Here is a 24,945-nt window from a genome sequence, read left to right as displayed (position 1 = left end):
TCATAAATTTCATTTATTGTTTTTAGACACAGTATTCAACATTCAAAACCGATAAGCGTTGTATCTTCTTAAAAATGACCATTCAAACCAAGTTTCTGGAAAAGGCTTTTGATAATGAACCGAGGATTTGAGGAATAAAGTGTGTGCAGTGCTTTAGGTTCGTCTAGCAGCCTCTTCTTTGATTCCCATCCTGTTGACCCACAATGCCTTGCTCTCAGTCTAACCTGGTTCTGGGATCCACTGCTCCAATCAGAGGCCAACAGAGTCCCTCATGCTTATAGTTTCCACCACACAGTTATCACTCTGACACACTGACTGACTGACAAGGCAACCGTTTAAAAAGTATTAAGTATTTTTTCGAAGCGTAAAAAAATAAACTATGATAACCCATCTTTTGCACAAACTCATGAAAGCATCACGAACCATGGATTTCTTTTACAAAAGTATTTTACAAGCCCGGAAGAAAACCTTTTTTTATTATTATTGTTATTATTAGCAATCTGTATAAATCCTCGCCCTTATAAACATAGCGTGTTTGATGATATTCAAGTCAACAGACTCCTTTCAGGGCAATAGGCAAAGCTTTCCAACCCGGTTTTTGAAGAGCCACCCACTTGTAGGTTTTCCCTTCCCACCTAATTCAGCTTATTAACCAGCTAGATATTGCAAATAATTTAGAGGGTTACAGTGGAACCCCACAATACAGATCATCCAGGAACAGCGCTGTACAGCCCTGGCTTTAAGGGCTTGGGCAAGAAAGACACAGACACACACACACACGTACAGTGTAGCAAAGAACCCCACGAGCACCTCAACGTTTGAGAAATGTGCAAAAGGAGAGATTGTTTGAAAGATGGCGTGCGCCGAAAGGCTTCAGAAGGTCTGGTCGTCGTTGCAGGAGTCCGTCCAGTGACCGAACGCCTCGCAGATGTCGCAGTAGGGCCTCTCGTCGCCCTTGCTGCCGTGGTAGGTGGTGTGAGGCGGGGAGTCGGGCATCTGCATCTGGGTGGGGCAGTCCTCGGTGTCGTGGAGATCGAAGCAGTCGCAGATGTCGCAGAACAGCCGAGGGGGGAGCTTCTTCTTGGGGGGGCCGCCGTCGTGGGAACTGCGACAAGAGGAAAGTGACGACAGGAAGTGAAAAAACATGTCGCATGTAGACAGGGGGGGGCAAAGCGATGACCCAGTTCACTTGTACCTTCCAAGCAGTTACAAAACGAAAGACGGACAAGCAAGCTGGGAGTTTTGTCTTTAGTTCAACGTGTGCTCATTACCCATCGTGGTTGTCCAGCTCGCTTGCGTTGTTTCCGTTCAGGGCAGCTTCGACCATCTTCTCCAGTTTGACCTTGAGCTCCTCGTTCTTGTTCTTTAGGTCCACGATGACAGAGTTCAGGAACTCAATCTGCTCGAGAGAATGACGTTATATATATATATATATATATATATATATGTTTAGTTTTTTTACAATGTATGCTTCATGTTTTGGCTGCTTGCAATGTTTGGGACTACCTCGTTGTTATGATCAGTGACCTATGCTCTTTTGTAAAGCTCTCTCTTGGAAGTCGCTTTGGATAAAAGCGTCTGTTAAATGCATAAATGTAAATGTATATTACCAGTACTGTCGTGAGGCAGTGGTCCCTAAAATGACTGTGCTAGATCATAGGCTGTTAGTATTCTCCATGCTCCCGTGAGAAGGACAGACGACACAGACACAACAGCCCAACCAACGTGCACCGACAATTCTAGAATTTTGTGTGTCGAACCAAAATATCCCCAGTGAGACTGATTACAACAAAAACATTTTGAGGACAACAAATGCCTTTTAACCCTCTACCAGTGAGTCATAAAATCAGCCGTGAAAGGGTCAACATTGCCAGTGAATAAATGGATGTGAAACCGATCCCTCGAAGTCTGTTAGAGGAGGGGATGTGTGCATGTGTGTCCCCTCACCCCGTCCCCCTCAACCCCCCCCCCCCCCCCCCCCCCCCCCCCCCCACCACAGAAAGTGTTTCCCACTGTAGCTAACAAGGACTCTCACAAACTCTACCAAACAACATGAGGAAATACAGGGGTGACAGACAGCTTAACAGATATGCACAAGTGAAGCAGATGTAAACAGTAACAAACCGCTGCCTGATTGTGGGGTAGCATTGCCAACATCAGGGACAGGGGTAGAGGAGAAGGGAGGTGAGGAAGAGGAGGAGGAGGAGAGGGAGGAGACAAAACAATAACATTAGAAAGAACAACCTAATGCCACAGAACCAACTCAAGTCATCATCAGCATTTGATTAGCACAAGGGCAGAACATCAGCAAGCAACACAGAGATGGAACCCTGAGATCACCCAGACAAACCAGTTTCAGGACAGCCAATGAAATGAACAGACTGTGTAACATTAATAATAATACTAATAATGCAATTGAGTAACATTGGAGGCCAAATGATTCATGATTTGATTGAGCCGTTTGTCTGAGGTTCTACAGCGAGTCCAATGAATTCTTGTCAGGTACAGACATCCATAACTGGAGTAGTACAAGCTAAAGCACAGGAAACATAACTTAATGCACAACAGCAAACGTCATTATATCTATACACAACAAACCCCAGTTCAATAATATCCCATTTCAGACATTTTTGAATGGTCTGAATAGAGATTTTGGTGTTTTTGAATACCTGGCCGTCCGCTATCTCCTCATCCTTCTGCTGGTCCACAGCAGCATCACCTGAAACAAACACTCCTTAAGAAAACAATCTCTGAAATCAAACCAGTTCAGTCCTTCAGCACCAGGGGGAGACTCCCTACAGACATGACCTGGGGGTGGTACCTGAGGACTAACTCCCTACAGACATGACCTGGGGGTGGTACCTGAGGACTAACTCCCTACAGACATGACCTGGGGGTGGTACCTGAGGACTAACTCCCTACAGACATGACCTGGGGGTGGTACCTGAGGACTAACTCCCTACAGACATGACCTGGGGGTGGTACCTGAGGACTAACTCCCTACAGACATGACCTGGGGGTGGTACCTGAGGACTAACTCCCTACAGACATGACCTGGGGGTGGTACCTGAGGACTAACTCCCTACAGACATGACCTGGGGGTGGTACCTGAGGACTAACTCCCTACAGACATGACCTGGGGGTGGTACCTGAGGACCTGCCGGTGTCCTGGGCCCCTGACTGGCTCCTCTCCAGGTTGTGGATGCGCTCCTGCAGGCGAACCTTGTCCTTCTCCAGAGACTGGACGGTGGCCTGCAGGGTCCTGGCTGTGGTGCTCTCGCCTTGCAAGGTGATGAGCTGCACACGAGGGAAGAGAGAACGTGTTGTATTTGTGTAAAAAAAATTATAAATAAATTTAAAAAAAGGTTAAATTGTAAAACCCCACTCCTTGTTCTCACCTCGGTCTTTAGGTTCTCCAGCTCCTTGTCCTTCTGGGAGATCAAGGCACTGCTTTTAGTAAAGGCCTGTTGGAAGGTGGCCTTCTCCTTATCCAGTTCTTTCTTCAAGGCATTTTCACTGTCATGACACACACACACACATTTTATTTAAGCTCCAAAGAATCCAGAAGAGGACAAGAGGAGCATGGATTTCATATTCTGAGAATGTATCACAGTAGTACCACTGCTAACTAATAATGATCTCCAAGTTTTTTGTTTTGGCAAACAGAAACAATGAACGTTTTTTTGGATTAGCAGACTGATGTAAGAAGTTTGATGGATTAAAACATGAATTTGAGTTTATATCATCATCACTTTTGGGTCAAAGCATAAGATGCCATGTAGGTTAAAGTAGAAGATGAAAATGGCAATGTTGCCATGCGAGTGATCAGAAAAGCAAAGTTTTCTGGGAACTGTAGTTTTTTTTTAACCTTGTGACAAAAAAATGAAATTGTAATGAAATTATATCAATCAGAAAGCCATTGTGTTAAAAGGATCAAATGATGAGTTAAGAACCATATGAGGTGCATTACAACATTAAAAGCCATGGAATACCTGAAGACATTATTGGGCGAGCTTTGTGAGACAAAGACAAGAGAAGACTCCATTAGAACGTACCAAGGAGAAAACCTTACAAGGCATGCTGACGACAGTTGAGTAAGTAGGCTCTACAAACACCAATCACAGATTGTGTCAATAAAAAAAAAAAAGATTGAAATATCGACCGAGCATCGGTTCCCCTAAGCTTCTCACCTCTGTTTCAGCCCCTGCAGCTGATTCTTGAGCTTGGAATTGTCGGCCTCCAACTGAAACGAAAAAAACGGTTTGGATTCAAATACGCGCCAGGCAGTTTGAACAGGGGTCCCGTGGGGTCATTCAGAGGCAGTCCTGCTGTGCCTTGTGCTGTACCTTCTTCTGTCCACTGCCAGCCTCCCGGCTACTGCCCAGCTGCTGGGCCAGCTTGCTCTTCTCCTCCTGCAGGGCCTCCAGAGACTGGGACTTCTCAGATGCCGCCTGCTTCAAATTCTCACTTTGAAAACACACAGACAAACCAAGAGAGATGTGTATGACTGAGGACGTTTATCTGTTGACGCGATGCACTGTGGTCGGAAAGATGTTCTGTTCGTTGCGTGGTTTCAGTCGAGTCTGGCGAGGAATGACCAGATTGACTCCGCAATCATACTTGTGTTCATATGATGCGTATTTTTACAGGGTTGGAGATAAATAAGTTCTGTGATTATAACCCTGTTTATCACTTAGTTAGATGCTTTGTCCAAGGTACATCTTTGGTAAAACTGTGATAAAGTTTGATAAGAGTGTTGTGGCATAGGTTTAACTGTTGATTGCTGTCACAAGTAAGAACACTTCAGTTCTCATTTGTAAGATTATCATGTGAAAGTACCCATGTGCAAGCAAGCCTCAAGAAGATCCTGTGAATCAGTCAAGATGTAAAATGAAAACAGGGCTGCAAACGTCACGTTCATAATAGATATTTTACAAAAAAAGTTTAATTTAAAAGTGAAGAGTTAATATCCAAAAGCCCTGTTGGCCGACTGCACTGAGCTGATCCGTTAGGTTCCTGGTTGGGTACTGCGATAGCTCTGTCCCTGCCCTAACCCTCCACGGCGCCTGAAGTGGCGACTCAGCCAGGACCTGCCGTGTGAATATGACGCATCTGAAACAACGTCACAAAACACTGACTTTAACACACACACACAGACAGAGGAGTGGGTACTTACATTTCCTGGCACAAGCTGCTGATCCGCTGGTTGTCTGATATGAGTTTCTCCTTGGACAGCTTGAGCTCATCTTGGTATTTAGCATTCTGCTTCTTCAAGGTCTCCACCTGAACCATCACAGAAAAAATGTTTGGTTTGTTTTATTTGTGCGTATACATGCTTAAAGGGTTTTCATTTTAACTTCTTATTACTCAAATACTTAATCAGATTCCTTACTTACTCAAAACCCTCCTCCATACTAATAACACATTCACAGAGACTCCTCGCTCTCCTCACCTGAGGAGGTCAGACACTCCTCGCTCTCCCCACCTGAGGAGGTCAGACACTCCTCCTTCTCCCCACCTGAGGAGGTCAGACACTCCTCCTTCTCCCCACCTGAGGTGGTCAGACACTCCTCCTTCTCCCCACCTGAGGTGGTCAGACACTCCTCGCTCTCCTCACCTGAGGAGGTCAGAGACTCCTCCCTCTCCCCACCTGAGGAGGAGGAAACCCTCGTCTCACCTGAGTCTGCATCTCCTTCTTGGCACTCTTGAACTCCTCCGCCTGCGTCTGGGCCTGGCTCTTCTCCTGCTGGAGTCGGTTCTTCTCCTGGGCCAGCAGCTGCAGAGTCTCAGCTGTCAGCCCAGTTGCCTGTTCAGCCTGGAGAGGAAAGATTGAACTTGGAAATAAGTTACTAATACTCGAGTTCCAAGGATACTACTTGGATTGGCTGAGTTGAAATACTAATGAATTGTGCAGATCTTCTGGTTTAAATCTCATCGAAACCCAATTTACGATTCTCGAAAAAACGTATTTGGTGGAAATTTCGTGCAGAATTAAATTGCATGCTTTGCATTGCAGTCATGCAAATCATTCCAGATATATTCCATATATTTTTGCATATTCTAGTTTCAGACCATTACTACAGTGTGTTCTAAATTACAGTTTTAATTCAGAATCTTAACTGCACAGCCCATATATCTTTCTACAACTGTTGGAAGCACCGAAATAGTGAATCTAAATTTGTAACAAAAAAAATCTAGATGAATTACAGGCCGTGGAATAAGAACGGCTAGTCATTGATGCATCTATCCATGCTTGACAAACTTGAGTCAAGGTTGACATCATTTTTGTAATGTCCCTAATCCCCCAATCTTCACCGCGTTCTTAGTCCACAGGAAACTGAGTAGCATCTCTTTCCAAGAAACTACAAGCAGAGCAGCTGTTAGTGATGGGAGGATGAATGTTAGAAACGTAAAATAAATTAAAGAGCATGCAAGTGAGAGGGCGGCTAAGGATTCTACCGTGAAGGTTAGTTTAGGATTTTTTTTTTTTAGCAGTAGGATACCTCAAGCTGCTTGGAAAGAGCATTTTTGAGTTGGGCTTCAAGCTGGCTCGTTTTCTGGGCACTGTCATCTCTCTCCTTGTGCAAACCATCCAGCTGGCGTCGCAACTCTGCTAGGCTAGCAGAGGCCTCTTCTCTTGCCTTGACGGCAGACGATGCCTCTTGCTCTGCAGTCTTGCACTGGGCCTCCATCAGACCCTTCTCAGTGCGAAGGACCTGAGAGCTCGCTTCAAGCCCCACCTGGGCGGCCTGCAGCTTCTCCATCTCTTCAAGAAGCCTTCTGCGTTCCCCGTCGCCACTCTCTTGGCTGCTACGGAGAGCTGAAACGTCCAGCTCTAGTTTGCCCTGAGCTGCTAAGAGGTCCTTTTTCTCCTGGACCAAGGTGGATGCTTCTCTCTTGATCTCTTCCAGTTTGGTCATTAACTGTTCTCTTTCTTTTGTTAAGTCGCCCTTTTCCTGGTCTTTTTGCCCGAGTTGTTCTTTTAAGGCGTCGATTTCTCCAGTCAAAGCTTTTCTTTCCTCCTGATGAGACTTCTTAAGGTCGGCTGATTTGTCGTCTACGGTTTTATCTTTACTGAGAGATTGCTCCGTGAGGTCCTGATATTTTGTTTTCATTTGCGCCAACTCCTTTTCAACGCTCTCCTTTTCGGAGCAGAGCTTTTGGGAATGAGCTTGCAAATCAGACTTTTCGCGTTTCAAGGACGTCACCTCAGCTTCAATGGCTTCCATCTTTTGTTTGACTTCCTCCAGCATCGCGGCGAGGTTGGCTTTAGCTAATGTAAGTTCTACGTTGGCCTTGGAGGAGCTGTTCAACTGATCCTTCATGTTACGCATGTCGCTGACTAATTTGTCTCTCTCGTCGGCTAAAGCTGCTTTTTCTGACACCTCTTTAGTGTGCTTCTCTCCTAACTCTTTTTTCTCATGCACCAAACGCTGGTTTTGTTGAGTAAGATTCCGCACTTTGTCCTGCATCTGAGATTTCTCCTGCTCCAGTGCTTCCTTTTCAGAGCAGTAATTGGACATCTGAGCTTCTAAATCAGACTTCTCCTTCTTCAAAGATGTCCTCTCTGCCTCAAGCTCCTCCCTCTTGCGTTTGACTTCCTCCAGCGTCGTGGCGAGGTTGGATTTGGCTTGTGTGAGATCTGCGTTGGCCTTGGAGGAGCCGTCCAACTGATCCTTCATGTTACGCATGTCGCTGGCCAGTTTGTCTCTCTCGGCGGCTAGAGACGCTTTTTCAGAAACTTCCTTGGCATACTTCTCTTCGATCTCTTCCTTTTCGTGAAGCAACCTCTGGTTTTCTGTTCTTTGTTGCTCTAGCGTGGACTCCACAACCATCTTTTCTTTCCGAACTGAATGGAGAGCCTTCTCGGTCTCTGCATTCTGGAGGTTAAGGGCTTGCTTCTCCTGCGCAGACGACGACAACGCCTCTTGGACCTTTTCTTTGGAGGTCGCCAGTTCCTCTACAGCCAATCGTAGCTTCTTCCTCAGCTCTTCTCCATCCTTGAGAAGCTCCTCCTTCTCGGAACAGACTTTTCTCTGATTGGCCAGTAGGGCCTCTTTTTCCTGTAGGAGGTGGAGCCTCTCAGAGTCTGTAACCTCGCTGCTCGTCTTGAACTCATCGAGCATTTTCGCCAGACTCTCTCTGGAAGCCCGAAGCTCGTCGTTATCCCGGACAAGATTCTCGAGGTCCTTCTTGGAAACGTGAAGCTGATTCTGGAGCTCTGCATTCGAGACCCGAAGCGCCTCCTTTTCAGAAACGATGGCATTCATTCGAGAGGACGTCTCATCTTTGTCTTTGGTCAACGTCTCCATTTGAGCTAGCATCAGCGTGTTCTTCGCGCAAAGGTCTTCCTTCTCCAAGCTCACCGACTGAATCTTCGCTTGCAACTCCGCATTCTTGGAATCGAGCTTCTTTTTGGCGTTTCTGGCCGCGTCCCGCTCTAACACGAGGCTGTCCCTTTCAGACGTCAACTTCTGACTGGTTTGAGCGAGCTCGTCCTGGAGCCTGTTCCTCTCTTTGCACGTGTCATCATACTCCTTTGTGAGCTGCTTCCTCTTCTCCTCAAGCTGCTCGATCTGCTGCTGGTGCGACAGGCCGACCTCCTCCTTCTCCTTGTTTGTCCTTTGAAGCTCCTCGATGTGGGCTTGGCTCTCTCTCTGGGCCTGCTTCAGTGCTTTACTTTCAGCCTGTGCCTCCCGGCAGACGCTCCGGAGTTTCTCCAACTCGCCGGACGACGAAACGCTCGCTTCCTTCAGTTGCTGGTTGGCGGAGGAAAGATCCTCGAGTTCTTTCGTGAGCTTGTCTTTCTGCTTTACCAGATCCTCCTTCTTGGAGGAGAGCTCCTTGTGGCTAGCCTCAGAAGCGGTTAGATTGGCGTTTACGTCTAAGAGCTGATTCTCAAGACTAGCTTTCTGAGACTTGACCTCCTCGCTTTCCTTACACTTGTGCTCCAGGGATAGTCTCTGCTTTTCCAGGTCTTTGGACAATCGTTCAACTTCCTGCTTGGAGGAGCCAAGCTCAGCAGTAAGACACTGAGGGAATAGAAATTGAAAGAAAAAAAAGGGGGGGGGAGGGGTATATACAGGGCACAGTAAAGTGAATATAAAACAAAAGTGAGTCAAGCAAATGAACAAAAGTAACAATATGCAACTGGAAAGGTAAGCTGGCGCAAGCATACACACTGGAATAGACAGAGACCCCTTCAAACTGACCTTCAACACAATGATAACAGGGGTACACTAATCAAGTGCTAATGACAGTACTTATAATAACTTCTTTTTGAAAGGTAAGCACGATTTGTTTTCAACTTGTGGAACGGAACTGTACCCCTGCTTTCAATGTAGCCCAAAATGAAACATGGAATATACTCAAGGGAAGTTGGTGAATGTAAGATCATCACAGGTTAAATTGTTACGTGTAATGGACTGAAATGTGTTATTTCTCAACTAAAAATTAACTGGGTCTAATTGCAACCAATGTAGCATATGTTGTAGTATGGTCAGATATCACAATAGTAACCTCCAAATATTTACCAATTTTTGAACATAGATACTAAGACCTTGATGTAAAAAGAAAAATTATGTTATCCTTCATCATTCGCTTCTCTGTTCTGACTTGGTTCTGGTCGAAGGTCGATCCACTGTCCTGCAAAATCATTTTGCTCAACTCCCATTTGCAACAACATCACATCAAGTGTCCTTGAGGCCAGACGCTATCCACGAAGCAGTTAAAACCTCTAAGACAAAGATGGTTTCACAAGGCCAAACATTAGTAGAACCGAATCCGTTCATCCGGCAGATGCTCACCTGAGCCTTCTCCTTGTAAGGCAGTAGCTCCGACACCAGCTTCTCCAGCTCCAGGGTTTTGTCCGTGGAGGACTTCAGGTCCTGGGTCACCTTGTCTGCCTGACCCTGCAGAACCTGGAGCTCCTGGGCGTGTTGTGCAGACGCCTCGGACAGGTCCTTCTCCTGCGAGGCTTTCAGCTGCTTAGCTAGAGCTTCGCCTTGATGCACGCTCTTCTCCTGAGGGAAGACAGAGAGACACTCAGATCTGGAGGGGGTGAATTTGCAGATCTCCCAACAGACATAAAATCGAAAAGGGCGATAATTAGGGTTACAGGACTCATAAAATGCTACTTTATCGTGGAAAGACGTTTCCAATACTTTTTCTTGCGTGCACGCACACACAAACTTCAACAAGCTTGTCATCTTCAACCTTTACCCACCAGGTGAACAATCTTCTCTTGCAGGCTGCTCAGCTGACCCTGGTGATCTCCTCTCGCGTCCTTCAGTTCCTGCTCCTTGCGAGCCAGTTCCTGCTTGTGCTGTTCCTCAGAATGTGCTGCTCCTTCCTTCACCTCGGCCAACTGGGTCTGTAGGTCCTCAAGTCTCCTGGGGAAGACATGGGATGGAGGACTAACTGGTTAACTACGGGGGAAACTGAGCGGCTGAGTTGACCTGATGGAGTCAGGTGGCTGAGTGGTTAGGGAAATTGGCTAGTAATCAGAAGGTTGCCAGTTCAATTCCTGGCCGTGCAAAATGACGTGTTCTTTGGCAAGGCACTTAACCCTACTTGCCTCAGGGGGAATGTCCCTGACCTACAGTAAGTAAGTCGATCTGGATAATAGCATCTGCTAAATGACTAAATGTAAATGTAAACTGCTGTTGACACTGGAGAGTTAGAAACAAAAAAACATTGCGAAATAGTATAGACCTGCTTAGCATTAGATGACTCACTTGAACAATGACTATTGAAATAACTTTTGTTGGAAACCGACTATCAATGCCTTAACAATCCCCCGTTAAGAACGTGTGCACGGTGGGGGTGTCTAGACGCATACCTCTTCTTCTGGGTGAGGTCCTCGTTCATTTTGGTGAGCTGAGCTGAACTGTCCCCTGATGACGTCATCATTTCGGAGATGTTACTTTCTAGTTTGGCCTTATCCTTTGTTAGCTGGTCCAACTTGTCATCCCCGCTCTTCAGCTTCCTCTCCAGACCTGAGGGAAGAAACATCCACCTCAGCAGGGTGTTTAGGCTGTATAACTACATTTTTACACTGCAAAAATAAAACGTTTTATTTCTTTACTTGCGATCTGACTCTTAAAACCCTCAGATTCTGTGGAGATTGCTGTGCACTGCTCCTCCTTCTTGCTGAGTTTCTCTATCAAATCTGGAAGAAAAAGAACACAACAGTAAATTTAACACTTTCTTCGATATCAGTGTTGTCCAGCTGATGAGTTCTTAGTGAATCGGTTTACCTTGCATAGTTTGTGCGGATTTAGTATGATTGTCTGTGCTCTCTCCCAACTTTTGTTTCTGCGGACACAGAACACAGATTCATATTGCTGAGTACACTGAAGACAGTACCCGTGATCTTGAAACCTAAAATCACAACATCCATGCAAGACCTTTCTTATCCTTAACCCAGTCTCCCCACTCCTCCACCCAGTGTCTCCCCTCCCACCAGAGGCCCCAGTCTCCCCACTCCTCCACCCAGTGTCTCCCCTCCCACCAGAGGCCCCAGTCTCCCCACTCCTCCACCCAGTGTCTCCCCTCCCACCAGAGGCCCCAGTCTCCCCACTCCTCCACCCAGTGTCTCCCCTCCCACCAGAGGCCCCAGTCTCCCCACTCCTCCACCCAGTGTCTCCCCTCCCACCAGAGGCCCCAGTCTCCCCACTCCTCCACCCAGTGTCTCCCCTCCCACCAGAGGCCCCAGTCTCCCCACTCCTCCACCCAGTGTCTCCCCTCCCACCAGAGGCCCCAGTCTCCCCACTCCTCCACCCACTGTCTCCCCTCCCACCAGAGGCCCCAGTCTCCCCACTCCTCCACCCAGTGTCTCCACTCCCACCAGAGGCCCCAGCACTCACCAGGGTGCCAAGCTCCTTCTCTAGGGAGTTCTTGTCCTGCTGAACAGAGGTGAGACTCTGCTGCAAGGAGACTAGTTCCCTCTGTCTGCCCTCCAACTCAGAGCTCAACTCACTGACCTACAGAACAGGCCGGGCCGGTCGTAACATGGGCATGGAACACATGCAGGGAAGGAAGAGGCAAGCAACACGAAACAAACCATGAAAAACAAACAAATATGGAGGATGTCGTAAATAACAAATGATGGAATTGGCGAAATGGATGAACCGCGATAGGTATAACAGATATTGGTGCAACACAGGTTTTCTTAGGGGTATAATGATCTACGTAAAAAGTGACATGACAACAACAAAAGTGACCACAGGGGATAGAATGGATGTGGAGCTGTACCTTCCCGGCCTGCGAGTGGGCCTCGTTCTGGGCCTCCTTCAGCTGGTTCCCTAGACTCTGGAGCTCATGGTTACCTTGAGCTTCCTGGGAACGCAAGGCCTCCATGGATGCAACTTGCACCTGGGCCTCCCTTGCTTTATCCTGGGCCTGTTGGACTAGCTTCGCCTCCAGATTCTCCAGCTCCTTTACCTTCAGCTCAGCCGTGTGGAGCTTGCCCAGAACGTCCTCCATCTCCACCAGGTGCTGCTCCTCAGCGCGGTCCACGCTGGACCGGACACAATCCTCCAGCCTCTCCTTCTCCTCGGTCACCGCCAGGAGCCGGGCCTTCAGCTCGGCCGTCTCACGCGAGCGAGCCGCCGATTCCGCCTCGCGCCTGCTGCCCGCCTCCTCCACCGCCAGCCTGTGCTCCACCTTCAGCCTCTCCAGGGCACTTTTGGTCTCCACCAGCTCCGCCGTCTGGTCGCCTTGCCCCTTGCAGAGCGACTCCTTGAGCTCGTCCATGGCCTGCTGGTGGGAAGCGACAGCCGCTTCCAGCTTGGAGCGCCACGTTGCCGCGGCGTCCGCGCTCTCCTTCTCGTTCTGACCCAGGCGCAGACGCAGCTGCTCGTTGTCGCTGGAGAGCCGGCTCGACGAGGCCTGCAGCGGGGTCAGGGCCTCCCGGTGGGCCTTCTCTTCGGCCGCCAGCTTCTCCGTCAGCGCCCCCAGCTGGACCTGCTGCCCTGCCTCCTGAGCAGCCAGCTTGGCCCTCAGGGAGCTGACCTCCTCCAGGAGGGGGGTGAGCGCGAGGCCGTCTGGGCCCTGCTGGGCCTCCACGCGCAGACGCAGGTCTGCCACCTCCCTGGTCCGCAGGGACAGGTCCCTCTGCAGCTCCATGATGCGGGACTTCTCAGATACCGTGGCAACCTGTCGGACAGCAGAACTACGGCTCAAAACAAACCATGTTTGGGTTTAGTTTGGACCTTGAGATGATAAAAGCCGCGGCTCTGTAAAAAGCCCTACGCCAAAGAAACCTTGACAGGTACAGTAGCGGCAGAAACACAGCAATACCCTTTTCACACCGCTCGCTGAACACAGGTGAGACGTCGGTGTGGACGGGGGCCTCGATATTTACACACTTGTGCGGGCGACGGGGACCGTGTCTAGACGCTCCTCGTGCCTTGACCGATACAGAGCGCCATGCCGATAAGAACTACAGGTTGTTTAAATAACTCTGCAGTTAGTTACCAGCAAACGAGACACAAGTGAAAATGGCTGGGAAGTTCTCAAAGAAGGTGTCTGAATCAGTGTAAAGTAACTGAACAGGTTAAAATCCTGGTTCCTGGTGTGAAAGGGGTATGACAGGATGCGTGGTGTTTGCTGGATTATGCTGCCCTCTAGTGATGATCAAACAGAGTCCTCACACACTCCTTTTGTACAGAAATTCTGTTTTAAATGTTCTGCCCAGAGATGCAGTATCTACTGGATTGTGCATTTAAAATGCTCTTGCGACACATGAAACGTATGTCTCGAATGGCAACCAATCGCCAAATCACATAAGGGGGTCAATAAAGTGTTCAGACGGCAGCCATTTTGGATCATATCTGAATAACTAGTCCCTGCTTACTGGCGGTGGTCCCCTTAGATAAGCAGGAAAGCATTGCCTGGGAGGGAGAGCAGGTGAGACAGGAGGCACACGACTCCACACAGGCAGGACCACTAGTAGCTGAGAGGGTCAGGGGGTCAGGGGGCAAAGGGTCACTGGGAATAAGGGTGAGGAAGGGTGGGGAACTGTCTGGCTGTTGGGCTCCTCACGGGCCCCAGGTAAGGACTGTCGGCATAGGCAAACAGCATGAGTCAGGGGAAGTATAAAAGCCCATTAATAACCCTGACTGTTCAAAGGACTGAAACTGAGTTTAAAAAAACAAATCGGGAACCCTTCATAAGTGAAATATAAAACCTTTTCTTTGGTATGATAACAGCCATGGTTGTGACAGAGTTAAAGAGCTGTATATAGATTGTGTTGCAAGATGGAGAATACGACTCTAACTCCCCCTATTACTCCTCAACAACCCTCCCCTATGACTATACCACACATCAACACCCTCCCTCCCTTCCCCCAAACCCCCCCCTCTCTGTCCAGACGTAGCGAAGCATACAGCAGGATCCATTACCCTAGTGTCTTCTAACTCCCTCTGCAGTTTCTCAGCTTTGGTCTTTTCAAAGAGCAGGCTCTGTTCGAGCTCCTTTATGTGGGCATGCTCCAGTTTGGTCTGCGTCTGTTAGTAAAGAAGGGGAGAGGAAGAGAACAACCAGTGCCACCATCACATGCCAGCCCAACACAGACAGAGAGGAGGGGGAGGGAGGGAGGTGGAGGGAGGAGAGGGGGAGGTGGAGGGGAGATGAGTGAGTGGGCAGGAGGGGGTTGAGGGATGAGTGAGTACCCCAACAGAGGCCCCTTAAAGCAGAGCCGAGTATGGGGGATGTTATGGAGGCAGGGAACCAGGAGCACGGTAACAGGTGCGTTATGCTCATGGATATGCAGGTGTTGGTTGCGTTTAATAAAGACATGCAGAGTGAACCTGGTGGATCAACAGGGGTTATATAAAGACAGAGTGGGAATACAGAGGTCTGTGTGAGCTACTGAGTGAGCAGCAAGTAAGGGAATCAGATGGACTTCACAGGAGAGAGAGCAGTGCACACTATCATTTTTAAACCATGTAATTTAGTCCATGAGAAGTTGTTTATTTTGTGGTCTTTTTCTCACCCCAGACACATTCTAAGATCACTGCTCTCTCTCTCTTTCTCTCTTGATAAGGTGTGTTTGGTTGGTGAGTTGACACAAAAAACACGAATCAAAATATAAAAAACTAACCCAAAAGTGTAAATATAATATAAAACATATAACTTATAAAGAACTGGGGATCAAAATAAAACAGTAGCACAATAGAACGTGGGCCATTTACGAACCGGAAGCTATTCCAGGTTTGTCTTTTTCGCCACGTGCATGGACACGGTAGGAGTCATATCCCTTTTATTTGAATATAATAAAAATGCAGAGCCCACTGTTCCATGGTGTTACTGAGTGTGTAATATGTGGACTGTGGGCTGGGACAGCCCGGGAGAGTACGAGCCTAGGATGGGGCTGTGGACTATCTTCAGTGGTTCCATGCTAAGCACTGGGGCCAACATGGAGGACAAGAGGAGGAAGAGGAGGAGGAGAAAAAGAAGCACTGACATCACATCACTGATTAGAAAGGTTACAGCACAACATTAGTACACTGTCAACTGCCTGACACCAAACAGGGAGGCCTCGCACGTCTGGTTTGTTTAAGCAGCAAGGCGTGTTATTGATATGTTGCGGTGAGTCGTCAACAGACGGTTAGTAAACAATCAAAGGAAGATAAAGGGGTATTACGTCGAACCCTGTTGCGTAACTAAATGTAATGTTTGTAGCGGGACGCCTTCAGGAGAAACAGAACGATCCCCTGTTTGGAGTGGCACTGTGGAACAGATGACATCAATCCTGCGATCAGACAGTGTCTCTCCCTCAGGGACCAGACTCTCTCCCTCACGACTAATCAGATGACAGGAAGGCAGGGTCAGCAGTTTCCCAAAAAACTAATTGGTTTTCCTTCATTATAATCCAGTCTGTAAAACAAAGGCTTTTGACAAATCTACTGTTAGTTCAACCAATAACTGAAGTAAAAAACGATCAGCTGCTTGTTGTTAGTGATGTGCAACCACCCAGACTGTGTTAATCCTCTGTGTGGATTAGGAAAGAAGATCATGAAATCAAGAGCGCGGTGACATCCAGGGTGTAGCGGCGAGTCTCTTCAAATCATACGTTTTCTTTCCATTTATTTTATGTTCTCACATTCCGTTATATAAGATGATCAGGAACTGGCCAAGTTAAGATCTTAGCACTCTCTGAGGGAATGGTGCCCTTGGAGCACCACTAGATTTTATGAGGGAGTCTCAGTTTACGTGGCTAAAAAAGACTCGAATTGATCGCCGTCCCTTGTGGGACTGTGGGCTGTTAGCGCATTCTGCTAACACACGCGATGCTAACACCCAGTCCTTGGCAGTCTGATACTGCAGCAACAGCCGCCAATCACCTCTCTGCATCTCTCTCACATCTCTGCCCCTCGCAAATCACAGGAAACCAGAGGACAGGATGTCGATCAAGAGGATGCAGAGTAGCTGGATGTCGACCTCGGATGAGATTTATTTATTAATTAAAGGGAGACTTGAAGGCAATATCATCAGGGTTGGGGAACAAGGATGTTGCTGAGACAGTTCATTCCACAGATGGCTGTGGTCTGCAGTCTCATCAGAAAAACAGCAGCGCGTTTGCTTTTACTGGTGAAACGTTATCACACCAGAAGGATCCGATTCCAGTCATTCAGGGACATGATTCGAACTAGACTACTTTGTTAGATGTTACCTGCGGGTTCTCGTATGGTCGGGAGTGTGAGTGGCCGGGGTCTGGGTATGAATGAGGAGGTGCTTACCTCCAGGTCCCCTTTGGTAATACAAGCTTCCTCCACACGGAACTGAAGGTCTTCCACCTTCCTGTGGAACACGATTGGACTTGTTTTAGCGTTCAGTACCAGATATGCATCTGTAGAACCAGGCCAGCTCCACCCTCAAGACTGGCCCTGCCCATCTACAGCCAAACTCACCTCTTCTCCTCCTCCAGCTGATTCAGCAACTCCACCTTGTCTTTATCGGCCACTTCCACTAAAGTGCGTAGGTGGTCCATCTTGGCCTCCATCTTTGATGGACACGCACAAGCATTCATGAGTGAATACATTCCCACAACACAGACACATTCATTCAGTCCCGCTGAAGAGCTGGGCTCAAATAACAGATGGCAATACAAGTCCATGGAAGTAACATCTTAAGTCATGTCCACGTTGACATTAGGGGATGTGTGTGTGCGTGTGTGTGTGCTCGCTGACCTGCTCCTGGTCGTCCCTCAGCAGGGTGAGCTCCTGCTGGACCTCGCCCACGTGGCTGGTTGCCTTGGCGACCTCGGCTCGCTCCAGGTCCCTCTCGCCCATCAGCTGCTCGATGTGCTGCTGCTTCTCCTTCAGCGCCTCCTGCAGCGCCGTGGTGCCCGAGATCTTACGGCTGTACCGGGACGACGTCTCCGTCAGCTGGGGAAGCAGGCGGGGGAATGAGAGACCATTCACTCACCACTGAATACACAAACATTGGGTGTGTGTGTCTCACCAGGTCTGTGTGTGTGTGTCTCACCAGGTCTGTGTGTATGTGTGTCACCAGGCCTGTGTGTGTGTGTCTCACCAGACCTTTGTGTGTGTGTGTCACCAGGTCTGTGTGTGTGTGTGTCACCAGGCCTGTGTGTGTGTGTCTCACCAGGCCTGTGTGTGTGTGTGTAGGGAGTCAGATGGCTAAGCGGTGAGGGAGTCGGGCTAGTAATCAGAAGGTTGCCGGATCGATTCCCCGCTGTGGGCAAGGCACTTCACCCTACTTGCCTCGGGGGGAATGTCCCTGTACCCACTGTAAGTCGCTCTGGATAAGAGCGTCTGCTAAATGACTAAATGTAAATGTAAATGTAAATGTGTGTGTCTCACCAGGCCTGTGTGTGTGTGTGTCTCACCAGGCCTGTGCGGCTGGGCTTGCCGCTGACGGAGGAGGCCACAGAGCTGACAGAGCTGATGGAGGAGGCACTGGGGCTGCGCTTCAGGCCCGAGGGCGTGGTCACCACCTTCCGCACCACCGGCTTGGCCTTGGCCGTCGTGGTGGACGGGAAGCCGATACGAGTGACCTTGTGGACCGGAGCAAAGAGGCCATACCTGGCCTGACACTGAAAGTATCTGCACAAAACACACACACACAGGTTATTAGACAAATTACACAGAAATTGAAACTGTTAAACAAACTCTATTTCCTCAGAGAGATGTGCTATGGATGGGATAGTTATTTCCATGATTAAAGAGTGAAATACCTGGTTCCTGCCACTGCCCCATCGTTCTTCCCCAGGGGTTCGTCCAGCTCCACACCACACCACTCCCCCTTGGCAAAGTCAGCTTCGCCTAGGAAACGCACCACTCCAGCCTTGGTGCCTCCAACCTGCAGGACAAACACCAAACATGTTCCTACATCAGGCAGGCGGGTCAAGAGACTGCTTTAGTCATATGCTTGGATGTGCTTATCAGACCACTCCAAGGGAGTCAGGTGGCTGAGCGGTTAGGGAATTGGACTAGTAATCTGAAGGTTGCCAGTTCGACTCCCGGCCGTGCAAAATTACTTTGTGTCCTTGGGCAAGGCACTTCACCCTACTTGCCTCGGGGGGAATGTCCCTGTACTTACTGTAAGTCGCTCTGGATAAGAGCGTCTGCTAAATGACTAAATGTAAATCAGACAATGGAACCAAAAAACCACTGCATCTATTGATACTTGATAAACCACAAAACTGGGTCAAAGACTCGGGGAAGCCGATACTGCTTTGGCAATTACAGCAACGCCCGGTCTATAATCTTTCTTGTCGCAAACCAATTGCAGTTAGTCAGCCGCACCAAATGTGGTTATTGTGTGTTTTTTCAGTGTGTTCGCTTCCTCTCTGAACAATGTGTCACACAGCCCAAGGCTGTGGGAGGAAGAGAGCGAGAGAGAGAGCGAGAGAGAGAGCGAGAGAGAGAGCGAGAGAGAGAGCGAGAGAGAGAGAAAGGGCCTCAGAGCGATGCAGGAAGGAAGGTACTTGTGAGGAGAGTGCTTGGCTGTGAACTGAGGGCCTATACACAGTCACTGACCTCACTCACTAGAGGAGGGTTAGAGCTGCCGTTCTCATTGGTCAGTGAGATTCCGGGAGGGAGGGGAGGGAGGGGAGGGGGTGGGGGGGACGTAGAGTTGCACAGACACATTCCTGAGAGATTAACCCTGTGGGAGAGAAGGGTCAGTCGTGTGACTCTGAGACCATCCTGTATTTATGGCGATGTCGGCACACAAGGACGAAGGGGGGTGGGGGTGTGGCTCAGGGGATGACCCCTACTGACGCGGCCCCTCGACAGGGGACAGGGCCCCTCGACAGGGGACAGGGCCCCTCGACAGGGGACAGGGCCCCTCGACAGGGGACAGGATCGTGATTTACTCTCCCGGCACATGACCACAGAACCCCGAGCAGCCTTACCAAAACACGATCACCCATCTTCAGCTCTCGCTCGCTCTTCTTGACCGAGCCGGTCTCCGAGAGGTTAGAGACGGACTCGCTGTTGGCGCGAGCCAGGTTGGAGGTCGGCGTTGCCGGCGAGGCAGACGCAGACGTCGCAGCCTTCTTGGCAGCCGTCGAGGGCGTGGCCGGCTTGGGAGAAGGGGTGTGGGAGGCCTGGCTGGCCATGGAGGGCGTCGGCGAGGAGGCGCGGGATGGGGGCGCTGTCTCTGTCCCGTTGGCCTCGCCCTCGGTGCGTGACAGCTTGGAGGGCCGCGTGAATATCCCCTTCAGGGCCTCGCACTGGAAGTAACGCACGCCAGCCACCGAGCCGTCGTTCTTCCCGATTGGCTCGTCCAGCACGATGCCCGCCCATTGTCCCGGGGCGAACTGGGTCTCCCCGAGGAACTGCACCACGCCGGGCTTGTTGCCGTTCACCCACACCCGCTCTCCCACCTGGAAGCTCTCCCCATCGTTGTCCATCTCGGCAGGGCCGGCTGGTGCTTTGGGTCCGGCTGCAGGGAAACACAGGTTGTGGTGACTCGAACGAATCAACAACAAAAAAAGGTTTACATTTCCAATGACCGCTACTGGCAGTAAACCCAAAACAAGATAGACTTCACAAATTCTATATAGCCAAGCACGGGATTTAAAAAAAATAACCATTAGTGGCCTTGATTCCAAAATCAATTTATAATACTAATACGCCAACTTGGCAATATTCTGAGGGTAAATACCATTTAGCCTACAACCTCAAATCTCTTGGGACTGATCAGCGTTATGTTGCAAATCCACCCAGGCCCCACCAGCAGACTGATAAGGCCTTAAGACCTTTTTATTGCAAACATAAGCTGATTGACGACCGTCCCAGTCAGAGGTTAGGCACTGTGTGTCCTCCCATGTTCGCTAACAGCAGCCTGGAGCCCCTGTGGGCCCAGTGCGGCGGAAGCCTTACCAGCAGAGGACGTCTTGGTGACTGCCGATGCAGTCGCCCTGCCTATCTTGCTGGGCGCTTTGAGCCCGCTTGGCTTGGCTGTGCTCATGATTGTTCGCTATGTGGCATTAAAGATCCAAAAGGTCATCGGTGGGTGTCTGCTGACCACGAACCATGGATGGTGGCTGGGCCAAGCTCAGCTGGGATGACCACGTGGAAGTGTTCCTCACGGCACCAGTGAAAAGAACAAAGAAAAACAGAAAAGGGGGGAAGGGAAAGAAAAAAGGAAGCACACCTCAAAATGACCCTGTAAGAAAAGATATGGGGAAAAAAAAGGGTTTTAAATATAGGTCCAAATTGCATGTCATGGTAGAATAACGACAGTGTTATCCACTAGCACTGCAGCACACCACATTTAAAGTTGCCGAATACAACATCCTCACTGTCACTCTGCATTAAGGCTCACATTCTGTTATAGAATGACAATTTCTACAGACCTCTCAACCAATTCTTTTCAAAAGCCATCATTATACAAGTTGCATCAGAAACACATGACTACATAGATCATAGCTAAATGGCTGGTTAATATTGGGTTTGTGGCGCCTGCTCATCATTCAAAACGTTACTTGTTTTCATATAAAGCAGCAATCTGTTATGACAACAAGCTCTGCTCCCCTAACGGAGCCACCACATTCTAGTACTATTTATACACTGTCACAAGCCATTCCACACCAAACAAGTGTCACTGTGTTTGTAAGGCTCATAGAATAAACACATTCAAACTCTATTTAAATGTTCTTAATCTGCTTTTTCCATGTGCGTTGAGAGCTATACAATAGGAATAGTGGACTAAATGAAAAGCAATAACAGTAGAACATAAACCTGCCTCCAGCCATGACATGTAGTCTACTGTCAGATAGGTGATTTGTACAGTACACTGAACCAAAACAGGGATTATGGTTGAATGCAAAGGATTACACCCATTACCAGCCTGCCTAATGTACACTGAGATTATCTTTAGGGTCTGCAGGTTATTCGCAGCCTGACCTTGCATAATCCTGAGATGCCTTTGAGTGCTCCTGCCGTCTAAAGACTTCTGGATACAACATGGCTTAGGTTACACGTAAGATAACAACATGAATGCCATCTTGCGAGATATGAAATAAGATTGAAATGAGACGTGAAATGCATCCTGTTTAGGTCCTTCAATGTTCTCCAATATCTCTGGAAAACAACAGGTGAGGAATACAGACGAGAGCAACGATTATCTCTCCATATCACGTTACTAGTTCACCCTTGAGGTCAAACTAAAACTGGAGCTATGGCAACACTAAAACTAACACTACACCGTACAGAGAAAAGTCACTGCACACCTTTCCTAACACTGTGTCAAAACTAGAGTTAGCAATGACCGCTTTCAGTGTAAACATTTAACAAACTAGCTCCCTTCCATTCTCCCTACGCACAGCCTAGTATTAAACTGCAAAGGAGGAGTCAGTCCAATATGGACTTTGCAGCACAGTGTCATGGACACATACCTGTCATTCCTACCATGTCCTGAGCCCAGTTAACCAAAAGAAGCTGGAACACACACACACCCAAGGAGTTTCTTCCTGTACGGAGAGAAGTGGTCAGTAGCCAGTGACCCAGTTTCCTCTCAGTACTCCAGCACAAGCCCTCAGGGGAAAACACGAGGCTAATAATTGATATCTTCTAAGCACAAGATACTGTAGAGGGACAGCCCATTCACAATGTCCCCATTTGGGTTGGGCCATTACTTATTTCAGGTTACGTCTTGTAGCACTTCGGGCTGAAACCAATAAGTGTTTCACAGAATCTTAATCTGGTGAGAAGTTGGGTGTGTTTCAGTCTTATGATGTGTGCTGGTGTGGTCAGATCAAAAACATCCACTTATGCAGTCGATGTTTCCCCCTGCATCACTGGTAATCCTTCACTCCTGACTCACTAATCTGCTTCTAGGAAAGAAGCCAAAACGTCAATGTTCTATCAATTCATCCAGGTTTAAGAAATTCACTTCTACAATCCGAAACACCCCTCACTTTGTCCTTGAATTCATTTCAGATAGGTTGCAGCATCAGATTTGGTGCCAGACCCTTATAAAAGGGAACCACTTTAGTTCCATGGACAAATATGTTTAAAACAAAACTCTGAGCTAAACAATGACATTCATAATGTGGTTGAAGGGGAAGAGAGTGTCTGCTACAAAATACCTAAATCCCATTTTGAGTGGCCACAACAGAGATCATTGACTTCCCGCATGATTCCTGTAGTGACAGCTTGGTGTATCTGGCTCAGCCATGTGAAAGCCTCGCACAGCAACATCACACTGCACTGAGGCATGGACATAGGAAAATAGGTTATTGTGTATAACTCTGCAGACTGATAATTTCTTTCAACAAATAAATCGAATTAACTTCTATTGGTAAGGCCAAATAAATAAGATTAGATATTTTACTGAATCAGCAGATAGCAATCGGATACTATTTTGCTGACATCAGTGGTGTAAGTAGCCGTGCAAAGTGATAAGTTTCCAGTTTGGCTTCAAAACAAACACTCTTAAGCTACTTCCTTCAACTGACATAATTTACCGTCGCTTACACTGGCAATACGGATAGACCACTACAACAGACTAGCTATAATCACAACAGCAACAGCAGACCGGTGCACGGTGAAGGCACAAGCAGTCTCCGTTTGTCTGTGTAAACAAATACTTCTGTATCAATCAGCTTGCACTATGCCAGGCCATGCTCCAGTTTTCCCCCTTTGCAGGACACATCTGCTGGGGTCATTCCAGCCCCCGTAGCACTGCCGGCAGGAGGTGTGTGGAAGCACAAAAAGCCCATTAAGAGACAGAAAGGAAGGATACTTCCCCCATTCCCCGGCTAAGAAACAAAAGACAAGCTGCATGGAGACTTAACACACAAATCAAGTCTATGGGTATGTGACAGGCGCATCGGTGCCTCTGATGCATCATTCCTGCACCAAGCAAAGTACAGAGCCAATCAAGCAAGTTGCAACACAATATTGCTTAATACAACTCTTTTAGCTACAGGAATAGTAAAAAACAAACAAATCGTGTAAAAAAAAAAAAGGTGAAATTGGTTAACAATAAGTTGGTTTTGTACTAGGTAAAGTGATCCAAGTTAGACAGATGGCACAGCCCCTACGTGTCATCTGATTATTCCTGTGCAGCTGATGAGGTGGCACATCTGGATATCGTAAGGCCAACCAACGCAACTGGAAACCCACTTAAATAACTGATAGTTTCAACAACAACAAAACTTTGGCTATCTTACTGCCGTAAGAATAAATACATGTTGGCAATACTCTACCTTAACTAACACTGATACACAAATTAGCATGCCCAGAATCTTAGCTTTCGTTTTAATATAGGTAGCAGGCTAGCAAAGTCCAAATCAATGCTGTCCATTGCTAGCTAGCTCTGCTAGCTCAATTACATATGGTACGGAACTAGCTAGCTTGATACCTGTGCCTTACTTTCTTGAACTTACGTGAAAGTCTTATTTAGCTAGCGCTCGGTAGTGTGGTGTTTCATCACTACTGTAACGATTACATGAAGTTCAGAAACATTCGCTCCCAATGTCACCGGCCCGTCGCCACACCTGTAATACCACTAGGGTTGGAACCGGTGTCAGAATAACGTTACTTAAGCTACGCGTTAGCTCCCTGCCAAGCTTACATCAGCCAGCTACAGCCGTCCTAGGGTTGCCAGTCTAACTCTGTTTATAACACCACCCTGCTTGCTCATTAACTATAATGATTGCGTAAGTGAGGGCCACCTAGCTAGCTGTTTGTGTTTTCTCCGAGATTCCACAAATTATTAAAATGACAAATTGACGTGACATTGTCCGTGCAATGATGTTACAGCTAGACTACTGACACCGCCAACGCTAGCCTAAGAAGCTAGCTAGTGAGTGTGTAACAGCTAACGTCGTTAGCCTAGCATGACAGTTAGGCTAGCAGCCCGTCAAAGCAACTCCCTTTTCTCACTTACATTGACGCAGTCCATTGCCAGCAAGCAAGCTAAAACTTAACGAAGTAGCTGACAAACGAGTATAGTCAGTACATTGTCTCACCTGACGTTCGCATTTGATTTCCAAGATGAAAAGATAGAAACGAGTGAACGCCTCCCCGTTTTGCTTAACCGTCTCCAACGAAGGTTTGCAATCCAGCAGGTCGAATTCCTACAGCAGGACCATTCCAATCGTTCACGAGGGGCCGAATGAGAAGTAGTAGGTATGACGTAAAGACCAAGTGGTATCGCTCCTCCAACCTACCACAATTACATTTAAAAAATGTGTCAACTTGAATTTGTTACGTCATAAGATACATTTCCCTGCAAACAACCAGAAAATACCGGGTAATTCATATCATAAAAATACTTGGGCAATGTCCAACAGGTGTTCAGACGGTCCTCTGCAGTGCCCTAGGTTCATATTTTTCTCTGAATACCATCCGTCTTTGACATATCTGACTTTACTACAATAACTTCACACTTTCCAAATAAAATTTAAAGCGTGAAATAAGGTGCAATTTTGCACCGTGCAAAATATAGCAAGAATAA

The 24,945-nt window shown here is 48.0% G+C and overlaps 1 protein-coding gene across 8 annotated transcripts; it reads right to left on the bottom strand.

Annotated features, from left to right (window-relative positions):
• Positions 1–2: 2 nt before the first annotated feature.
• clip1a (CAP-GLY domain containing linker protein 1a) lies at positions 3–24,863 on the bottom strand. Of its 8 annotated transcripts, none has more exons than XM_047016743.1 (28): positions 24,458–24,863; positions 20,361–20,646; positions 19,388–19,920; positions 18,206–18,330; positions 17,858–18,074; positions 17,196–17,393; positions 16,917–17,008; positions 16,746–16,806; positions 14,406–14,510; positions 12,256–13,158; positions 11,868–11,984; positions 11,259–11,316; positions 11,087–11,170; positions 10,841–10,997; positions 10,226–10,391; positions 9,807–10,022; positions 6,504–9,032; positions 5,678–5,815; positions 5,177–5,283; positions 4,347–4,467; positions 4,191–4,243; positions 3,993–4,013; positions 3,399–3,516; positions 3,150–3,297; positions 2,670–2,719; positions 2,125–2,130; positions 1,272–1,399; positions 3–1,105 (listed from the first exon to the last, which is right to left on the bottom strand). In XM_047016743.1, the coding sequence occupies exons 2-28, from the start codon at positions 20,446–20,448 to the stop codon at positions 874–876; spliced, it is 6,771 nt and encodes a 2,256-aa protein (XP_046872699.1). In that variant the 5' UTR covers positions 20,449–20,646; positions 24,458–24,863; the 3' UTR covers positions 3–873. The 8 variants fall into 8 exon arrangements, with proteins under 8 accessions (XP_046872699.1, XP_046872701.1, XP_046872700.1 ...); XM_047016745.1 differs by having other exon boundaries at positions 24,376–24,462; XM_047016744.1 differs by lacking the exon at positions 24,458–24,863 and adding an exon at positions 23,873–24,266.
• Between the last annotated feature and the right edge of the window lie 82 nt (positions 24,864–24,945).

This window comes from Hypomesus transpacificus, unplaced genomic scaffold (genome assembly GCF_021917145.1).
Source record: "Hypomesus transpacificus isolate Combined female unplaced genomic scaffold, fHypTra1 scaffold_42, whole genome shotgun sequence".
NCBI classification, from domain to species: domain Eukaryota; kingdom Metazoa; phylum Chordata; class Actinopteri; order Osmeriformes; family Osmeridae; genus Hypomesus; species Hypomesus transpacificus.
The sequence above is the reverse complement of the archived record's forward strand: the minus strand, read 5'-3'. Positions and strand labels throughout refer to the sequence as shown.